Source organism: Thunnus albacares, chromosome 23 (assembly GCF_914725855.1).
Source record: "Thunnus albacares chromosome 23, fThuAlb1.1, whole genome shotgun sequence".
Taxonomy (NCBI): domain Eukaryota; kingdom Metazoa; phylum Chordata; class Actinopteri; order Scombriformes; family Scombridae; genus Thunnus; species Thunnus albacares.
The window spans coordinates 9,409,783-9,427,137 of record NC_058128.1 but is presented as its reverse complement, the minus strand read 5'-3'; the positions used below and the strand labels follow the sequence as shown (position 1 = coordinate 9,427,137).

At 40.2% G+C, this 17,355-nt stretch overlaps 1 protein-coding gene across 6 annotated transcripts in view; it reads right to left on the bottom strand.

Annotated features, from left to right (window-relative positions):
• anks1b (ankyrin repeat and sterile alpha motif domain containing 1B) overlaps positions 1-17,355 on the bottom strand; it is a 236,357-nt gene that overhangs the window by 139,606 nt on the left and 79,396 nt on the right. For 5 of the 6 annotated variants that reach the window (XM_044343243.1, XM_044343242.1, XM_044343244.1 and 2 more), the window contains exons 4-7: positions 14,300-14,452; positions 11,745-11,888; positions 3,660-3,735; positions 1,295-1,396 (exon numbers count right to left, since the gene is read on the bottom strand). In XM_044343243.1, coding sequence (XP_044199178.1) covers positions 1,295-1,396; positions 3,660-3,735; positions 11,745-11,888; positions 14,300-14,452 — 475 coding nt within the window. Of the gene's footprint in view, positions 1-1,294; positions 1,397-3,659; positions 3,736-5,885; positions 6,021-11,744; positions 11,889-14,299; positions 14,453-17,355 lie in introns of those variants that run through there. The other variant, XM_044343247.1, reaches the window with a different exon arrangement.

Below are 17,355 nucleotides of genomic sequence, written 5' to 3'. Positions count from 1 at the left end.
TATGACTTTATGCACCCTCGCTACCTTCGTGTACCAAAGTGACCTCCTCCTCCTCCACCTTGTCACATTATGTAATATATTTAAAAGCACGTTCACCTCCTCCTGTCTCCTAAGATACTGTGGTTTCTTCTGAGTATTTTTATAATTCGGTCAGTTTTTGAACCACCTCCGTTGGCAATCTTTTTAGCACAAAGCAATTTTTGGACATTTAAACTCTTTTGAACCATCCTTCCTCTCATCCTAAAATCTCAACTGAAAAATGTTTGAAATCTCGTTTCTTTGTGGATTAAAAGGTGATAACTGCATTTCCAACCTGCACATAGTAGAGACTGCGAGCTCCACATTTCAACACAGACTGTTTACGTTTGAGTATACTGCACATAGTGATGCTAAGCAGATTTCTGCTTTAAGCTCTGAGGTAACTGAAACTTTGAGAAATGGTGGTCCTGATACTTCTGACTGAGATATATAAAGAGTTTACGCTACGCTATGAAGTCCTGCTGTTGCTGTACAATGTGTGTGACATTTAAATATCTTATTACACTTATGCACACTTATCTGATGCACTACATCCTGGATATCTATTATAACCGTTGCAGGTAGTAATTGGGGTTCTGACACCTAACGAAACATATATATATGCACGTACGTGATTGGTGTGTTTGGGAAACTACGACAGGAAAAACAGCATTCTATCAACACATAAAAACTGTCTCATCATTTATTACAATAGTCTACCCATACAAAACTAAATACTTTATCAAAACAGTCAATCAACAGCCATACATTTTGCTGCACATTCCAGAAATCCATCGATAACCATCTTATTCAAAATGCCAGTGAGACAATGGCAGGAGATTTGGAAGAACACTGTATTGTGAGAATATCAAGGATGTTAACTACACAGCACTGTATCAACTGGACTCATACTGTACAGCAGCAGCTGCCATTGTTCCCCCAGTGGAAGATAAACTTCCTGGAAAACAAGATTTCTCAATAGAATCACATCCACTTGCAAACAACGGCCACGATGTCATGTCTCTACATCCACGTGTTAACAACGGCACGTTTTTACAGTCAACACCCGACACCGTTTATGCTCTTGTACTTGTAAGCTTTTAATCTCTGCATGAAAAACACCTGCAAATTGTGAATACTATGTCCTTGATCTTTGTTATGTTGCACTACATTTACTGTATATGAATATTACATTTTTCGCAAACCCAATTTCTGAAGTGAAATTCATCTCACAAGTGTGTGTGTGTGTGCATGTGTAAGTGTGTGTATGTCTTACCTTGGATAAGAGCAGTGATCTGCTGGGATTTCGGTGCAGGATGTTCTCTCAGGATCTCCAGAGCTGTTCTCCCTTGACTGTCTCTCAGATTGGTGTCGATCCCTGAAACACACACACACACACACACACACTCACGTATAATACAATATAAGCATTGATGTACATGAACAGCAGGGCAAAGGTCAAACCACAACACCCATGAGTTTGTCTAACAAGTTTAACCTACTCAGACTTGTTAAAAAAAAAAAAAAAAAGATACATTCATCTTCACCCCAGACACATTGAACCACACACTCACATGCAGTACACGCACAGACTGAAATCCACATCTGCTGACACTCCCAAGCAGACACAAAACTCCAGTCAGCAAAAGATGAATGAGCCGCAGTCACCAGAGGATAAATGTGGGATTTTACGAATTCATGAAGCTTTATTAACAGCCAACATGCTTTTTTCATCAAGTTTAAAACCAGGGTTTCCCCTGGACAAAAAGGTTCACACGCTCACTCTCAACACTTGACGAGGCTAAACTGCAGTCTCAGACGGTGACACATAGATGGATGCACATGAATATACGAGACACACACAAACTCAAGTTCTAGCACAGACAAGACAAACATACTAAACAGAGAGTCACACACAAATACACTCAAAACCCCCGGATCACCCACACAAACCCAGTGGTTTGTAGGGAAATTCACTTAAGTCTACTTAAGTGAATTTTAAAGAGAATTTAAAAATACTGGAGGGATTTTTTTTTTTAGACTCAAAGTCCACCATCACCTCCCTGTTTTCTCCCTTTTCTGTCCTTATACAGTAGATCACATGGCACATGAAAAATAAATGTTATCCCTGCTGACTCTGCAGTGCACCATAACACATGAATAAACAAAAAAATCGATTAAGATTTAAAGTATACTGTATTTAAACTGTAACGTGCCAGTTTTGCTTCTTGCTTTTTAAGCATTTTGTCCTCTTTTTTTGTGATTTTTATAACATTAATTGAATTTTACTCTTCTTGTCTTTCATAATAAATTAAATGAATGAAGAATGGACATTTATTCTTAACTTTTAAGCCAACAAGGACCAGAAGTCCCACAGTATGAACTTATGACAGCCCGTTGACAGATCCACATCCATGAAAACTGAGCAAACTGACTGAAGACTGTATGATATGGAGTCATTACTGTAGCAATATTATTTGCAAATGTTTGTAGAGACTTGTAAAACTGTGTCTCATCCCGTGTGTGCGTAATCAGATTTGTAAATATGTAAAATAACCTCTAAGTGCGTACTGACATTTACAGGAATCTGCAAATGTGTATTCAGTATCCGTGTGTGCGTAATCAGATGATGCTGTTGGAAGTTTTGGAAAAAACTAGTAAGTGGACCTTGACTTGTGGCTGTGTCAAATCACTTATTTCAAAGTTCAAGAATAAAGTTTGATGCTTAGTAAACAAATTCGTCAGTTCTCACCAGTAAATCCAAAACATGACCGGATATTTTTGGTGCACCGACTTTATATTTCAACATCCTCAACCGTTTCCCATGACTGACAACAAACGGATTGCTGCCCATCCTGCATCCCACCAGCGCCACGCTGCACACAGACACGCAATGTTTGAATTCTTCGGGGTTAAAGTTCAGTGGAACAGACCAGTGCAGCCCTGTGTTGATCCAGGATGTTAATAAAATCGAGGCCAAAAGAACATGGCCACCCATAGGAAGTCCTCCAGGGAACAGGAAGTGCAAAAGGAAAGAGGGTGGGGATGGCGGCCGTATGAAAGGAAAAAAGTATCCAGACTCTATCTGTTTTGAATATAAGGAGTTAAAATGTCCAAGATGTACATTTTTCCCTTTTTACTTTTAGCTTTTGCTTTAAATACCTGTATGTTGATGGTTTTGTTTCATGAAGTGAGAAAACCAGACACACGCACAACTTCCCCATGTGAGTGACAACATCAAATAAGAGGAAGATGAGTTAATTTTGGTTACTACTTGTCACCGTGACCCTTGATCCAGTTGAGTCGAGTGACATCATCAAAATTAAACATGAGCTACTATATCCTGTTGAACTTTCTCCTTACTAATAGGACTGAAGGGAGGAAATGGTCAAAACCATAATAAAGCTGAAAGTCCAGGATTTTATAACAGAGTGAAAGAATGCAGCAGACAGCTGGGAGTTCATCTGAGGGCACATTCAACCCAAAATCTGGAGAAAAAAAAACATGTGGTGCATCTAGCTGGAGGTTAGAATACAAAGGGGAAACAAGGGAAACACACACACACACACACACACACACACACACACACACACACAAGAAAACAGAGTTTTTGTTTTGCCAGAGTACATTTATAGACCCACCTGAGTCAAGCAGAAGTCGAACTACATTCATCTTCCCAAAGAGAGCGGCCTCATGGAGGGCACTGCCATTTTCAGTCTGAAAGAGAGAGGGACAGAGAGTTTGTGTGTGTGTGTGTGTGTGTGTTAATATTCCATCACTTTAACAATTGGAAACAGAGACAAAAATAGACATCAGAGAGAGAGACGTGGACTGGGAGCACGAAAAGGCATTACCCATAAAAAGCATAGAGATTAAAAAGCAGAATGACGACAATATTTTGATTTGATATAATCTCTCTTTCATTCTGGCAGTTAAACGAAAGCGATTCAATGAGATTTAAAAAAAAAAAAAAAAATTACATTCCCCCGCCTACAAACAGCGCGAGCCTTGGCCAATTTCAAACCATTACACAAGCAGCGGGAGCCGGTCTGGAAACATCCCAGTTTCCCTCACAATACGCTGGCCTGTATCAGCCACTGGTGCTACAAATGGGGATATTACTGATATGATGCAACACAAGGAAACTAGCGAGGGGAGGGGGCTGGTAAGTGCCTCATCTTGGATCAGCAGTGATGAGAGAGACAATTACTCTGACAAGCCAAGCCCACTTTTAACAGCTGGGAGCCACAATACCAAAAAACTGCTGTTTAATCACCCTGCAGAGGTGGAATAAGAACAAAAACAGCTGGATTTAAAGCCACCGTGTGTAAAAGTGATATAGCAAATTATTCTGATGCTAAAGTCAGACATTTTCAAATACTATACATAATGGCTTTAAGCTGTTAATAAGACATTAATTATCATTTTTTCAAAATATCCGTTTTGTATGTTATTGTTTCTTTTCTCCCAAAATCTTACTTTAGTTTGTGTTATGTTTCATCCTTTTTGTCTTCCTGTTTCTTTAAGAAATGGGTAGTGGGACTGTGTGTGCACCTCAGGTCAAGTAAATGTGGTTTATAAAGCCCAGAAGCGAAGCCACAAAGTAGTGTATGAACATCCAAATATTTTAATCTGGTGTGTCAGCAAGAAGTACATTATACGAACATTATCAAGAAAAAGGTGACTGCAATTCAGTGTGATATTATTATTGCACAAAATCACAACTTTGCCCCACAGGGCTTTACAATCTGTACAACACTTTATCCTTTAGATCTTCTATTAGGAGAAACAAAAAAAAACCTTTAACATAAAAAAGAAGAAGAAAACTTCAAGAAGAGCAACAGAGTAAAAGCATCAATGTTCCAAAAAGGGCAGACATACAATAGATATAATATACACAGAGTAGACAGAAGGACCAGAAGTAGAATTACATTATGGATTAATTACAGCATCATGTAAACAAAGCACAAACATATAAAACTGTAATTCTAGTGAATATTAGGTGTAATAAGTTTCAGGCAGAGTGTAGAATCAGCAGCTGAGATAACCCGACACATTTCCATTTATGTTTTTCAAAGTTTCAGTGTTGATAACTGTTCACTATCTCCTTTTACATTAAGGCTATGTCCAAAATTAGCAACTATTCACTACACACTATACAGGGAATTTTATCAAGAGGGCAACACAATATTACGTATAAAAATAAAAACAGTCTAAATTCGCTGTTTTCTCCCTAATTGTGCAATGCATGATGGTAGTTAGCCCTCAGTTAGCGATCATTGGTTGCACTCTGCATAATATGAGACCACTATATAGAGTAAAATATGTCTCACAAGACATGCAGACAACACTAAATAATGGCGAACACACAAACATATTTTCTGTGCTTTCAAGGTCAAAGGTCATGAGAGGAGATACACAGTATATAATACTAAATGTTATACTTTCCTCATTGATACCAGTATAATTGCTTTTGCTTCTCATGCAGCCACAGCTATATAGCTTTATGGGACAGTATATTTCTATATGTCTCAATTACAAACTGAAAATACTGCTTTGTACACCTTGCTGGAAGCAAAAACTACCCATTAGACACCCTGAATACATGAACTTGACCATGTGTGCCACGATAATAAACACACTCTCACAGTTGCAGCAACATACATATGCTGAATACGTCGTATCCTTCACGGTTGGCTTCCTGACGACACAGATTAAAACCTGGACTGAACCAAACTCCCAGCCTTAATGAAGACAAATTATCTGGAAGGCAGCCAGGTCTGCTGATACGTGGCCGGGAAATTCAACTCAACGCGACAATGCACCAGATCAACGTGTTCGTCCTCTGCAGGGAATGCTAAACTTACTGTAGCTTTTCTGTATCCTCTGCAACAAAAGTGTCATCGCCTGCAGTGCAGGGAGTGATGGAGAAATGAGGCAATATGCCAAAAGGTCAAAAGGTCCAGTTCTCTTAGGAGAATATTGCAGGTTTACATCCCCAAAAGAAAACAGATGAGTGGTTGAATTTGCAGCTTCACTGACTATAAAACACTGTGGAAGTCAAACCTGGAGAGTTGATTTTCTTACCCACATGCGAGTGAAAGGAGGTGGGAGTGCAGGAAATGATCCACCCCCTTTTCCGCACTCACACACACCCCGCTTGCCCTCCTAACCTCACCCCCCTATGGCTCTCTCTATACCACTTCCCCTACAGTTTCCCATGGTGATTATGCAGTGATGTCATGAGGAAACGAGGAAGGCGATTCTCACTCTGAAGGTTTCCGGGCATTGAAAGGCAGATGACTTTCTGTTTCTTGCAGAAATGCAGCAGTCCTCCTTGATGCTGCTACGAATGTAAATGCTCTGTCTGCTAAGAAAAGGCAATCTACGGTGTTCATGTGTATATGTGTGTTTCACTAAACTTTTGCCCTCTGTTGGCTACCTGCCCGCCCAGCAGCAGGTTCTTCCATATGGATTTCCCCTCATTATTATGGGAACAGTCAGAGGAGGGAAGGGAGACATAGAAAGACAGAGAGAGAGAGGAGAGAGAGAACCTGTGCTGCTTCTATAAATTATTCATTCACACTCCGACAGACCTATATGGCTTGACTCCAATTACTGACCTGTACTATCGTTCTCTCGCTCTCTCCTACTCTAAGACACACATACATACACACACACGGGAAGTACTTTCCATTGGTGAAAATTTACAAGGTGGCCATCTGTGAGCCGCCTACAGCTTTCACTCTGTACTGTCAATATAGCTCAGACACTGCTTCCTTGCAGATAAAACTACGGTGAGACAGAGAGAGGAGAGAGAGGAAAGACGTGCAGTGTTTATCCCAATCCAGCCAAGCGAGTCAGAGACACACACAGGAAACCCATATATAGTCCAGACCGGATGTATTTGGACAGTTACACATTTTTTATCCTTCAGGCTCTGTGCTCCAACACATTCAATTTGAAATAAAGTAATCAATACTACATTAAAGTGCCAAGTCTCAGCTGTAATTTGAGTAGGTTTACATCAATACAGAAAGAACTGTTCAGGAGATAGAGACCTTTTTAACACATAGTGCCCAGATGTTCAAAAGTAATTGGATAGATAAATATGAAGTCAAACAAAATCATATTTGATGAATATGATGAAAATCCACTAAAATTAAAGCCGAGACTTACTTTAATGTAGTATCCATTACTTTATTTTAGGGCTGCAACTAATGATTATTTTCATTATCAATTAATCTGTTGATTATTTCTCAATAAATCAATAAGTTGTTTGGTGAAAAATGATGATGATGAAACATGTTGATGTTTCCTAAAGTCCAGGATGATGTAATCAAATGTCTTGTTTTGTCCCGACCAAAAGTCCACAACCAAAAGATATTCAGTTTACTGTCACAGAAGGCTAAAGAAACCAGAAAATATTCACTCTTTTCCTCAAAAAATGTCTCCATTAATCGATTATCAAAGTAGTTGGCAATTAATTAAATAATTGACAACTAATTGATTAATTGACTAATCATTGCTGCTATACTGTATTTAAAATTGAATGTGCTGAAGCACAGAATAACAAAAAGGTTGTAAATGTCCAAATACTTCTAAACTGTACAACTTGAGTCCACAGCCTGCATTTAATCCTCTTCATATGAGACTTCTGTTACAGGTTAAAGGATAGGATCACAATTTTTCCAAGTCAGTCTTAATGGGAAAAAAAAAAAAAAAAAAAGAGTCAGGTGCCCTTTTGAACATTGACACATGTTTTGCTTTTGGTAATCACTGCTCCTGTCCATACTGGCCTAAAAGAGATACATGTCTAATGCACCTCTGATGTAACCTGCACAGAGGACGATTTCACTCGACAGGTGGCCAATAGTTTCGTCAAGTCATTGGGTAAAGCGGTAACAAAGAAAAAGAGAAAGATTTCTGCAAAGATATTTTCAGCCAGAAAGAAAGGGAGCTTTACAGGGGCGAAGAGTGAATTGAGGAGGAGATTTGAGGTATCAAAGGTTTGCAGTGCACATCATCACTAGGCAGAGAAAAGGGAGCGAGAGCAACCGAGAGAAAGAGATAGAGAAATTTTCAGAAGTGTGTATACAGGACAAGACGAGGCAAATCAAAGGCGTGTAGTGTGCATATTCACTAGACACATGGAGCCTCAGGCCAAATCCCTGCAGAGAAACACAGCCCTCCTCCTCAGATCAGAGCACATGCACACGCACATGCACACACGCACACATATACACACACACACAACCAGCTTGTAATAAGGACAGAAGGCAGAGAAAATTGGCGCAAAGCCGCTGAGTCATGCATCTCCTCACTGTGAGAGCACCAGAACGACTCCCATATCCAACAGGTCAAGTTGTTTGTCTTTTAAGAGATGAAATACACACACACACACACACACACACACACACACACACACACACACACACACAGACGCCAACCAAATTCTCCAAACTGCCATCGCAATATGTGACAGATTTGAACATATCCTGGTGGGCAGTGGCACAGTGTGACAGAATATTCTCCTAAATAGATTTTGTTGTTTTCTTGCAGTCACAGACCCTCCTCAGCCTTTAACTGTACTGTACAGACCCATTTTACATGCATATGCAGGCTGCATATACAGTATAAAAATTGCACTTACATGGTCAGGGAGAGGAAGAACACAGCATCTGTTACACCATATGTTATTGTTGAAAATGAACATGGAGTCAGATCGTAAACTGGCACCAATAGAAGTGTCAAATTTTATCATGAACTGGCTACAACTGAACATTCAGGTCATTCAAATCATTCAGCACCAGATGGGAGTTTTCTTTCCAAAGGCTTTAAGTCGAACTATAGGTTTTTATTTTCATGTTTGTTGAGCAAACTCTGATATTGATTGCTCTCTGTCTCTGTGACTCCCCAATATCTGAACTGTCTTGTTACTTGATTCAGAATCAAAAGCTTTTTGAGGCTCTGACAGAGTCTGAAAAAGCCTTGAAGCTGTTTTACCATCAATCCTTCATGATCATCTAACAGAGCTTACTGGAGTTAAAAATCTCAGTATAAAAACAAAAACCCCTTACAGACAGCAGGTTAATATCCAATTCAGGGGTATAACTGTGGATTCATGAGTTTATTTTTTACTGCATTGGAGGACACATATGTTGTATGTACAGTTCCTCCAAGAATGTTTAATACATTGGTGTAGTTGTCAAAGCAACTCCAGTAAATCAGGAGTTCACATTTGGCAACAATAAATACGACACAGCTGTGCTCAAAACTGTGAATCAGAATGAGCTAAATTTAAGATGACTGTTGAAGAGAATTGTCTTATTACAACTGTGGTCCAGACTGAAATCGCTCATCAAATATTGAGTGGATTGCCATTACATTTTGTACAGACATTCACAGTCTGCAGAGAATGAATCATAAAGATTTTTGGTGATCCCCTGACTTGTTCTCTAGCGCTACCAAAAGGGTTTAACATTTGTGACTTTGAGTGAAATGTCTCAACAACTATTGGATTGCCATGAAATCTGGTGCAGACATTGACGGTCTCCTCGGGGTGAATTGTTATCACTGGCGATTCTCTGACCTTTCAAAAAGTCAGAGAAAAATTCAGTTGTCCAATACTTAACTTAACATTGTAACAATAGAAAGTATTATAGCAGCTTTACAACACCCTCACAGAGCTGCTAGCATGGCTGTATACCCTTTAGGTGCCAGGATATTCATATACATCACACCTGCTTTTTGCTGTGCCAGTGTCCCACAATTTTTGCAACATTCCCGTAACCAAATATCCAGCGTTTACACCCACTTCGCTCTGTGATTTGCTGAATGTGTAAAGGTGAGAAAGTAGTAGGGTTTGAACTTCTCTCTCTAGCTCCAATACTGAGTGCAACAACATGAACGCCTTCCAGGAGAGAAAATTTCCTCCATTACAATTAACATGTCTCTATCGTGTCTCATCCCTCTCTATGACGACAGGCTATTCAAACTGCCTTTGTGTGGCTGTTCGGAAAATGCATCAACGCTTTAGCCTTCTGATGTGGTCAGACAAGACATTGTACCAGCTGGTTATTTTGTAGCAAAGCCCAGACGTTAGTCTGTTTCAAGGCTGATGCCTATAATTGTTTGTACCAGTGCAGCTAAGTATCCAACTTTTTAATTGAATTATATCTGATATTATCAGATTTATATAGCAACTGTAATGCTTACAAATGTATAAATATGATGAGTTATTATTACAGTATCTGTAAAGACTGAGTATTACATGAATAACAAACTTATGTCTAGTGCAGACAACACAACCTTTGTCACAGTCCCACATAACGTTTTGAGATTTGAGACCAAAACCCTCTAGTCAGTAGAGATTCCTCCATTTGTGCCTATCACAACCGGTCTTAAAGTTTAAGATTTGAGGGATTTCAAGACACATCTTGACGTCATAAACATATTTGACTTCATCACAGCCAAAGCACCTCAGATTAGACTAAGATGAAAGATGACAATCAGAGCTAAAAAAAAACCCACGAACGTACACACACACAGTGATTTTTTTGTCAGAATATTGAGAGGAAAGTCTTGCAGTCTGCAGTAACTTTTAGTGGCTCCCATAAGATGAAACCCCAACTGAAATAGTCTTCGGAGACTGATTAGTACAGAAAGGGGCTGATTCTCTACACTTAACATTTTAAGCCAGTCAAATAGTTTGGTTTGTCAGAGAAAATTGTCTCTAGAGAATGAAAACAGTGTTGAAGTATTCAGTAAAGCGTAGCTACATTTTGACAAGGCTTCACAGAAAAACAAATGGCCCAGAAAGGGTCGGGACAAAGCTGTGTTTGAATCGTCCAGAATACACAATAAGACCGAATGTAAATGAACGAAGAGCGGAGCAGATCAAACAAGCATGACAGAGACCGAGCAGTGATGAAGCACCGCATGCTGTCAGCGACTCTGTATTTCTATTTCTGTTTCTGAAACTGTACGAAGAGGAGGAGACAGAGGAAGACGGTGAACTCTCAGGACCTCTCAGGAACACCCTGTCCTCTTCCTCCTCCTCCTCTTCCTTCTTCTTCTTCCTCCTCCTGCTCCTGCTGCTGCTGCTTTCTCAGTCTTTTCTCCCAGTCAATTATTCATCCCTCCCCACCGCCACACCGTGGGAGGCACGCACCACATACAAGCTCTCTGATACACAAGAATGGAGGCTCATACACACACACACTTTCAAAACAAGAATCTGCCAAGTATTCACACCTGTAGCGGATTATACACACAAAAAAAACAAAGGCAAACTATTGTATTCTCTTTCATTAAACACGAGACAGCAGCATCTAAAATATTCACTTACAGCAGGGATGAGAGAGGATTCAGAATCATAGAGATTTTGAAAGAAAGTGGACAAAAAAATACCTTTCTAGTCACCTTCTCCACTCGCAGAAGTCCCACTTTATTACTGGATTCTTTATAAGAAGTTGCACCTACTGTTTCATCTTGTTTCTGCCTTTATAAATGTGCACACATGTATAAATCTTAGAGACAATTCACCTCAAATACAATGTGTAAACCTGGGTTGGCCTAAGCTAAAACGGCAAATCAAAAGGCAACATTTGCGTATTTTATTACTATTTTTGTCAGTAACAGGCTACTATAATCTGTGCCACAAATGTGTTGAGTCCTTGGACGCTGATAGAGGGCAAAACCGACAAAAAGCTAATTTTTCTTACCATGCAGTTGACATCCATGCCCGCCTCGAGCAGGGTCTGGACGGTGCTGTGGTGTCCGTTGCGCGCAGCCAGGTGAAGCGGAGTGTGTCGGCGAGTGTGGCTGGTCATAAGGTTGGGGTGAGCGCTCACCAGCATGCACACCACCTGCGCAGGAAAGACGGCCACATGTCAGCGACAAAACGGCAGAAACAGAAAACTTCAGGAGGAAACTGGGCCATCGGTCATCTTTTTGTAAAGTTTGAGGTTTTTCAGAGAAGAAAAATATGGATATTTTGTTGTTATCATGTCAGAATCAAATAACACTGCATATATAGACCTGCTGTTCCAACTGTGACAAAAGTTTGGAGAGACGGAAAACCATCATTTAGTTATTTTCTCGTCTGATCATGACTCAATATATACCGTGGGTCTGTTAAATTGCTTGTTTCCTAGTGCAAGTTCTTGCATTAAAAAGAGATGTCAATCACACTGAGCGTAGTAGGAGATTCCTATCCTTTGTTTTGACTCGTAGTAGTGGAGCTACCCTTTCGTCTGATCACGTCTTTAATAATTCAGCTAAACATGCCGTTCTATCGCGAGCTTCATCCTTTAAAGTGTGTGGGTGTGCGTCTGTGTTGTATGTGTGTATATACTAAACTTTTGCCCTGCTTTAGTTACATCCCCGTGCAGCAAGTAGCTTCCACCATAGGGATTTCCCTTCATCATTATGCAGAGAGGGAGAGAGAGAGAGAGAGAGAGAGAGAGAGAGAGAGAGAGAGAGAGAGAGAAATACCGTGCCGTTTTCATAAATTATTCATTCACACTCAAGACAAACCTGTATGGCTTGACTGCAATTACTCACTACCTCAGCGGAGAGAAATGTGTGATTGCGTTTGAACTTTGGTAGGTATTTGCAGCATACGCCTCTCAGTTTGAGTGCGGCTTGTCTGTCTGTATCACTTGTCACATTTTTGAGTTCTAAAAATGTGTACCTGCCTGGAGTACAGAAAGTATTTGAGGTTTTTTTTTTTTTTTTTCTCCATATATCCACCATATTTCATATAATCAACAGCTACTCCCACTTTGGCACTGTTGCTATCTGTGCACTGTGGCCTTTATCTGCGCTAGCTCCTGCTGTTGTCCTGGGGAAGGTGCAGATAGAGTCACAGGCTGCTTTGCTTACCAGTAAGACATGCAGCAACAAAAATATGATCCTTCACCGGCCTCTCCACCCTGCCAACTTTTTTCTGATGGAGCTCATCGTCACATAACAAGCACTAATAACAACTGTTTTCCCCTTCAGTCACCTTGTATGACTTTAACTTTGACTGTTTGAATAAATTTTAATGGAGTTGCAATTAAAAGTCTCATTGCAAATCAAATTTTACTGGGGCCGCACCGCCCTTGTATAGCGGCCAGCAGCAGGTGTTTGTATGACGCTTTCAGCCATTTTAAAAGGATCATATCACTCTGCAGCATCCTCTCCATCCTCTCTTCGGAGACTGAGCTTCTCTCCCTTCTTGGTGGAGATGTAGAGTATCAAAGGCCAGATATTCCTTAATCTTTCTTGCCAGTAAACTGTTGAATGTGCCAGCTGAACGTGAGTCTGTCAGATAACACTGGGTGGTAAACAGTCACGGGCTCATGATGGCGATGATGTTTTGACTATTGATGATGGAACTGGGTGGTGATGGCAGGATTTACTTCAGGTAGCATGTTATGTTGTCACTTTATATACATTGTTTTTGATGTTTCATGTTTATCCTGTCTGCAGGACGCATTTGGCATTTTACTGTGCATTGATAACTTTGTTAAACACATTTTAAGACATATAATAATACCACAATTGGCTCCAAACCAGTTGTGATGTCACAAATCCAGCTCTTACTGTAGGTACATACCCTAAACTCAGATTTAAGGTGAACACAGATAAACTTTCCACGTTCTGCAGCCTTCTAGTTTTAAACTGTGTATCATCATCATTCTGCACTGTGAAGCTCAAACATTCAACTGAAGGAACAAAAAGAAAAACACTTTTGAGTGGAGGGAGGCTTTAAAGATGAAGTCAATTTAAAATCACTACTGGGCAGGCCAGCATTGTAACAGATTGTTGACAAGAGGACGTGTTATCTGGACAGTTTTTTCAAGGCATGTTTTTCAGATGATAGACGCTGACAAAATTTCAACAATATCTTTCTTTTGAGGAATTTTTTTCAAAGCGTTTGCATCAGCATGCCATCAGTAATCAGTGGCCTATAACTATATGAAATAGGGCAGGCTACTGATGTGAATCTAAGTGGCAAACATCTGTTCTCATAAGGAACATCTGTAAAAAAAAAAAAAAAAAAAAAAATGCATGCTTTGTTACAAGAATATACTACCCATAACTAACCGCTACAGACCAGATGCTCTGCACTTTTTTTTTTTTTTTTTTTTTAAAACTCACATAGGATCATTTTGAAACATCAGAAATACCAACTCAACACAGCACTCAACTACTGGCCTCTCAAGTGCAAAATATGTACCAATAGCTCATGATTTTATACAGGAATCAAATATATAGCATTCTCACTGACCTGTAGTCGTCCATAGAGCGCTGCCAGGTCCAGAGGTGTCTCCTGTTGGCTGTTCCTCATGGTGGGGTCTGTCAGCTCCTGAAGCAGCACCGATACCACCTCAGAGTGTCCGTACTGAGCTGCACAGTGAAGCGCTGTTTCCCTCTCATGGTTCTGCAGAAGATGAAGGAGGATTGAAGAAGGGAAGGGATAAGAGAAGAGGGAAAAAGTGTATGAGGAGAAGCGGGAGTGGATGTCGGAGTTATGGGAATGATAAAGGAAGAGCAGGAGTAGATGAAGAGAGGGGAAAAACATGACATAAGAAAGATGGAGGGGTGCGGGGAGGCAGCAGAGAAGGTCAAAGTGAAGATAAAAAGGTAAAAATGTGAGGATTAGAGGGGCAGGTGTCAAGGGATGGAAAAAAAAGGTGAATGAAAACGGTTTGACGAGAAGAGGAAAATAAATTGATGGCGATTATTCGCGTAGAAAAATAAGAAGGTGGTGATTTAGAAGTAGGGTAAATGTAGGTGAAAGGATTAAGATATAAAGGAAGAGAAGAAGAAGGAGGAGGAAAAAGCAGTTAGCTTTATTTATCGCGGCACTGACACAAGGTGAAATTCAAGAGGGAAAGCTATACATTCTCCACAGACATTTCTGACACACACATATGAAGCACATGTCTCGGTCAGTATATCATTCGACATGTACAAATTCCATAAGCGTGTCGGGTTTGTGAGAGCTGTCAGGGGAAATCTATGGCTTCCTGTCTGTGTAATAGAAGCGGCAATGACCAAAACCAAAACCATGTTTCCTGAAACACTCTGGACCTTTGTGGTCCGACACCCTCACTGATCGAGCGGCTTACATTCGACTGGCCGATAAGCAGATACAGAACAAGTTATGTAATGTTGACATCTTTCATTTTCTTTAAACCACCTTATTGCCAGGCATCTAGTATACCACCATATGCATCACATGATTCCTGTTTCTTTCAAATCAATGTCACGAGTTACTTTCCGGGCAGCGAATTGATTTGTTTATTCTTTGTTTACATAGCTCCTGTGTGTGGAGACATTTATCTGCACATTTCAGCTAATGTGTCTGTAATTACCTGCAGTTTAGATGGATAGATTTTCTTGGGTTAATGGGTTTTAGCATTTTTATTTAGTATCTTTACTACTATTTTACTGAACCCATGCTAAAAGGTCATGCATTTAAAAGGGGGAATGTGTTGATGAAATCGCTACTTTTGTTATGCTCACAAATATAGTCTTTTATACTTTTAACAGATCTTTAGGCTTCATATATCAGGCTGTGCTGATTAAATAAAAAAAGGAAAAGTACTGAGATCTCTGCCATGATGCCTTTTATGCTTGAAGTTGAAATTATACCATGTGTGAATCAATAAAGTGCAGGGAAGTGCAGTAAATCAGGTGGGACCATCAGAATAAATCATTTCAAATCATATCACATTTGAAAAAAATTGCAGTATTTCACAATAACTTTCACAATAACATTTATCAAAGTCTCTGTGATGACATGAAGTTCAGATTAATTCCTGCTGCATAGTAAGTATCCCTGAAATCAAGTCTTTGTGCTTTAAAAGGTTATTTTGAACTTGGGAGGCTCTAATGTTCAGAGGAACTGTGGCCATTTTCTGGTTCTTTGGGGGCCCCTGGTGGTCCCTGGGGTCCTGCAACTCTGGGTGGAAACAGCCCCGTAATGACTGGAAAACCGGGCAGAGGGACACACATGAAGCAGGGAGAGACAGGATGGATTACCATGCAAGAGGAGAAGAAGAGAAGAAGAGAGAGGAGGAGATAGAGAGAGCACGAGCGAGCCTACAGGGATTAAATCTGTGAGGCTAAAAACCGATAATCTGGCAACCATCTACTGTAGACACGTGATATACACATATGCAAGAGTGTGCATCCTGTCCCTACGCATTTAGGCTTCTGTGGATATTAACAAGGAGAGAGGAGAGGTGATGTAATTTTGTAACAAAGAAGGAGAAAGACTGAACAAAAAGGAAGGAGACAGCAGGAGAGGACAGGATCAAGCTACAGGATAACGTAGGAAAAGAAAGAGTAGCTCAACAAAACCTGATTGCAACTAATTAGAGACATCAATCTCTCCTCCTTATACTTACCAGACAGTAAAGGGTTAGTGTTAGCTCTAGCTTTAAATTTAAGGGTAAATATATGTACAGTCACTTCATTATAAAGTCCATGAGTTCTGTAATAAAGCCTCTGAGTCTCTGGTCTGAGCAGAGAGTATGGAGTTGGAAAATAATAAGAGACCGAGCTTGCAACCGAAATTAGTAGCAGCAGTTTACAGTGTTCAATATGTCAAGAGAGCAAATCTGCAAATCAATTTTCAGTACATAATGGAAGCATGTACAGGCTGACCTTTTAATATAATCAACAGTTGAAAATGTTCTCTCTATTTTGTGCTTCACATTATATTTCCATATATTCTTGCGGTGCGACTCCTTTGTAAAAATTCCCTTATATTTCCTCCCCCCCCCCCCTTCCTCACATTCCTCTACTCTATCAAATCCGCTCACATTTCCTGCCTCGAATTCACCTCTCAAACTTCCATGATGAAATTCCAAAACACTACGACCACACTCGGCTGCTCAGATCTCATCTCATGCCTTTTTTTTTTTTTTTTTCTCTACTCTTTTTCTCCCCAGAGCCACAACCAATCCTCTCTCCCTCTCTCTCTCTCCTCCTCCTCCTCCTCTCCCTGCTTTCATTTACCCCTCTGAGCAGTGAGTGAGAGAGATGAAGAGATACTGTATGTGCGAATAACACACATACACACACACGTATACACACACACACACGTGATCTAGCAGCGAAAACACCACAATGTGCTCAAGAGCTCTCCCTCCTCCTCAGCCAATCAGATCCGTCTGCTCTCCCCCTGGACTGCACACCCCCTCCATTCATGGCAGAGTGGAAGCGGCTCCACTGTAGTGTGAGCACAATAATCACACACACTCATGAACACTGTAATTCACATTCATCACAGTTTACTGGTGTAATTGTTGGTTGCATTATGTTTAATAAAGC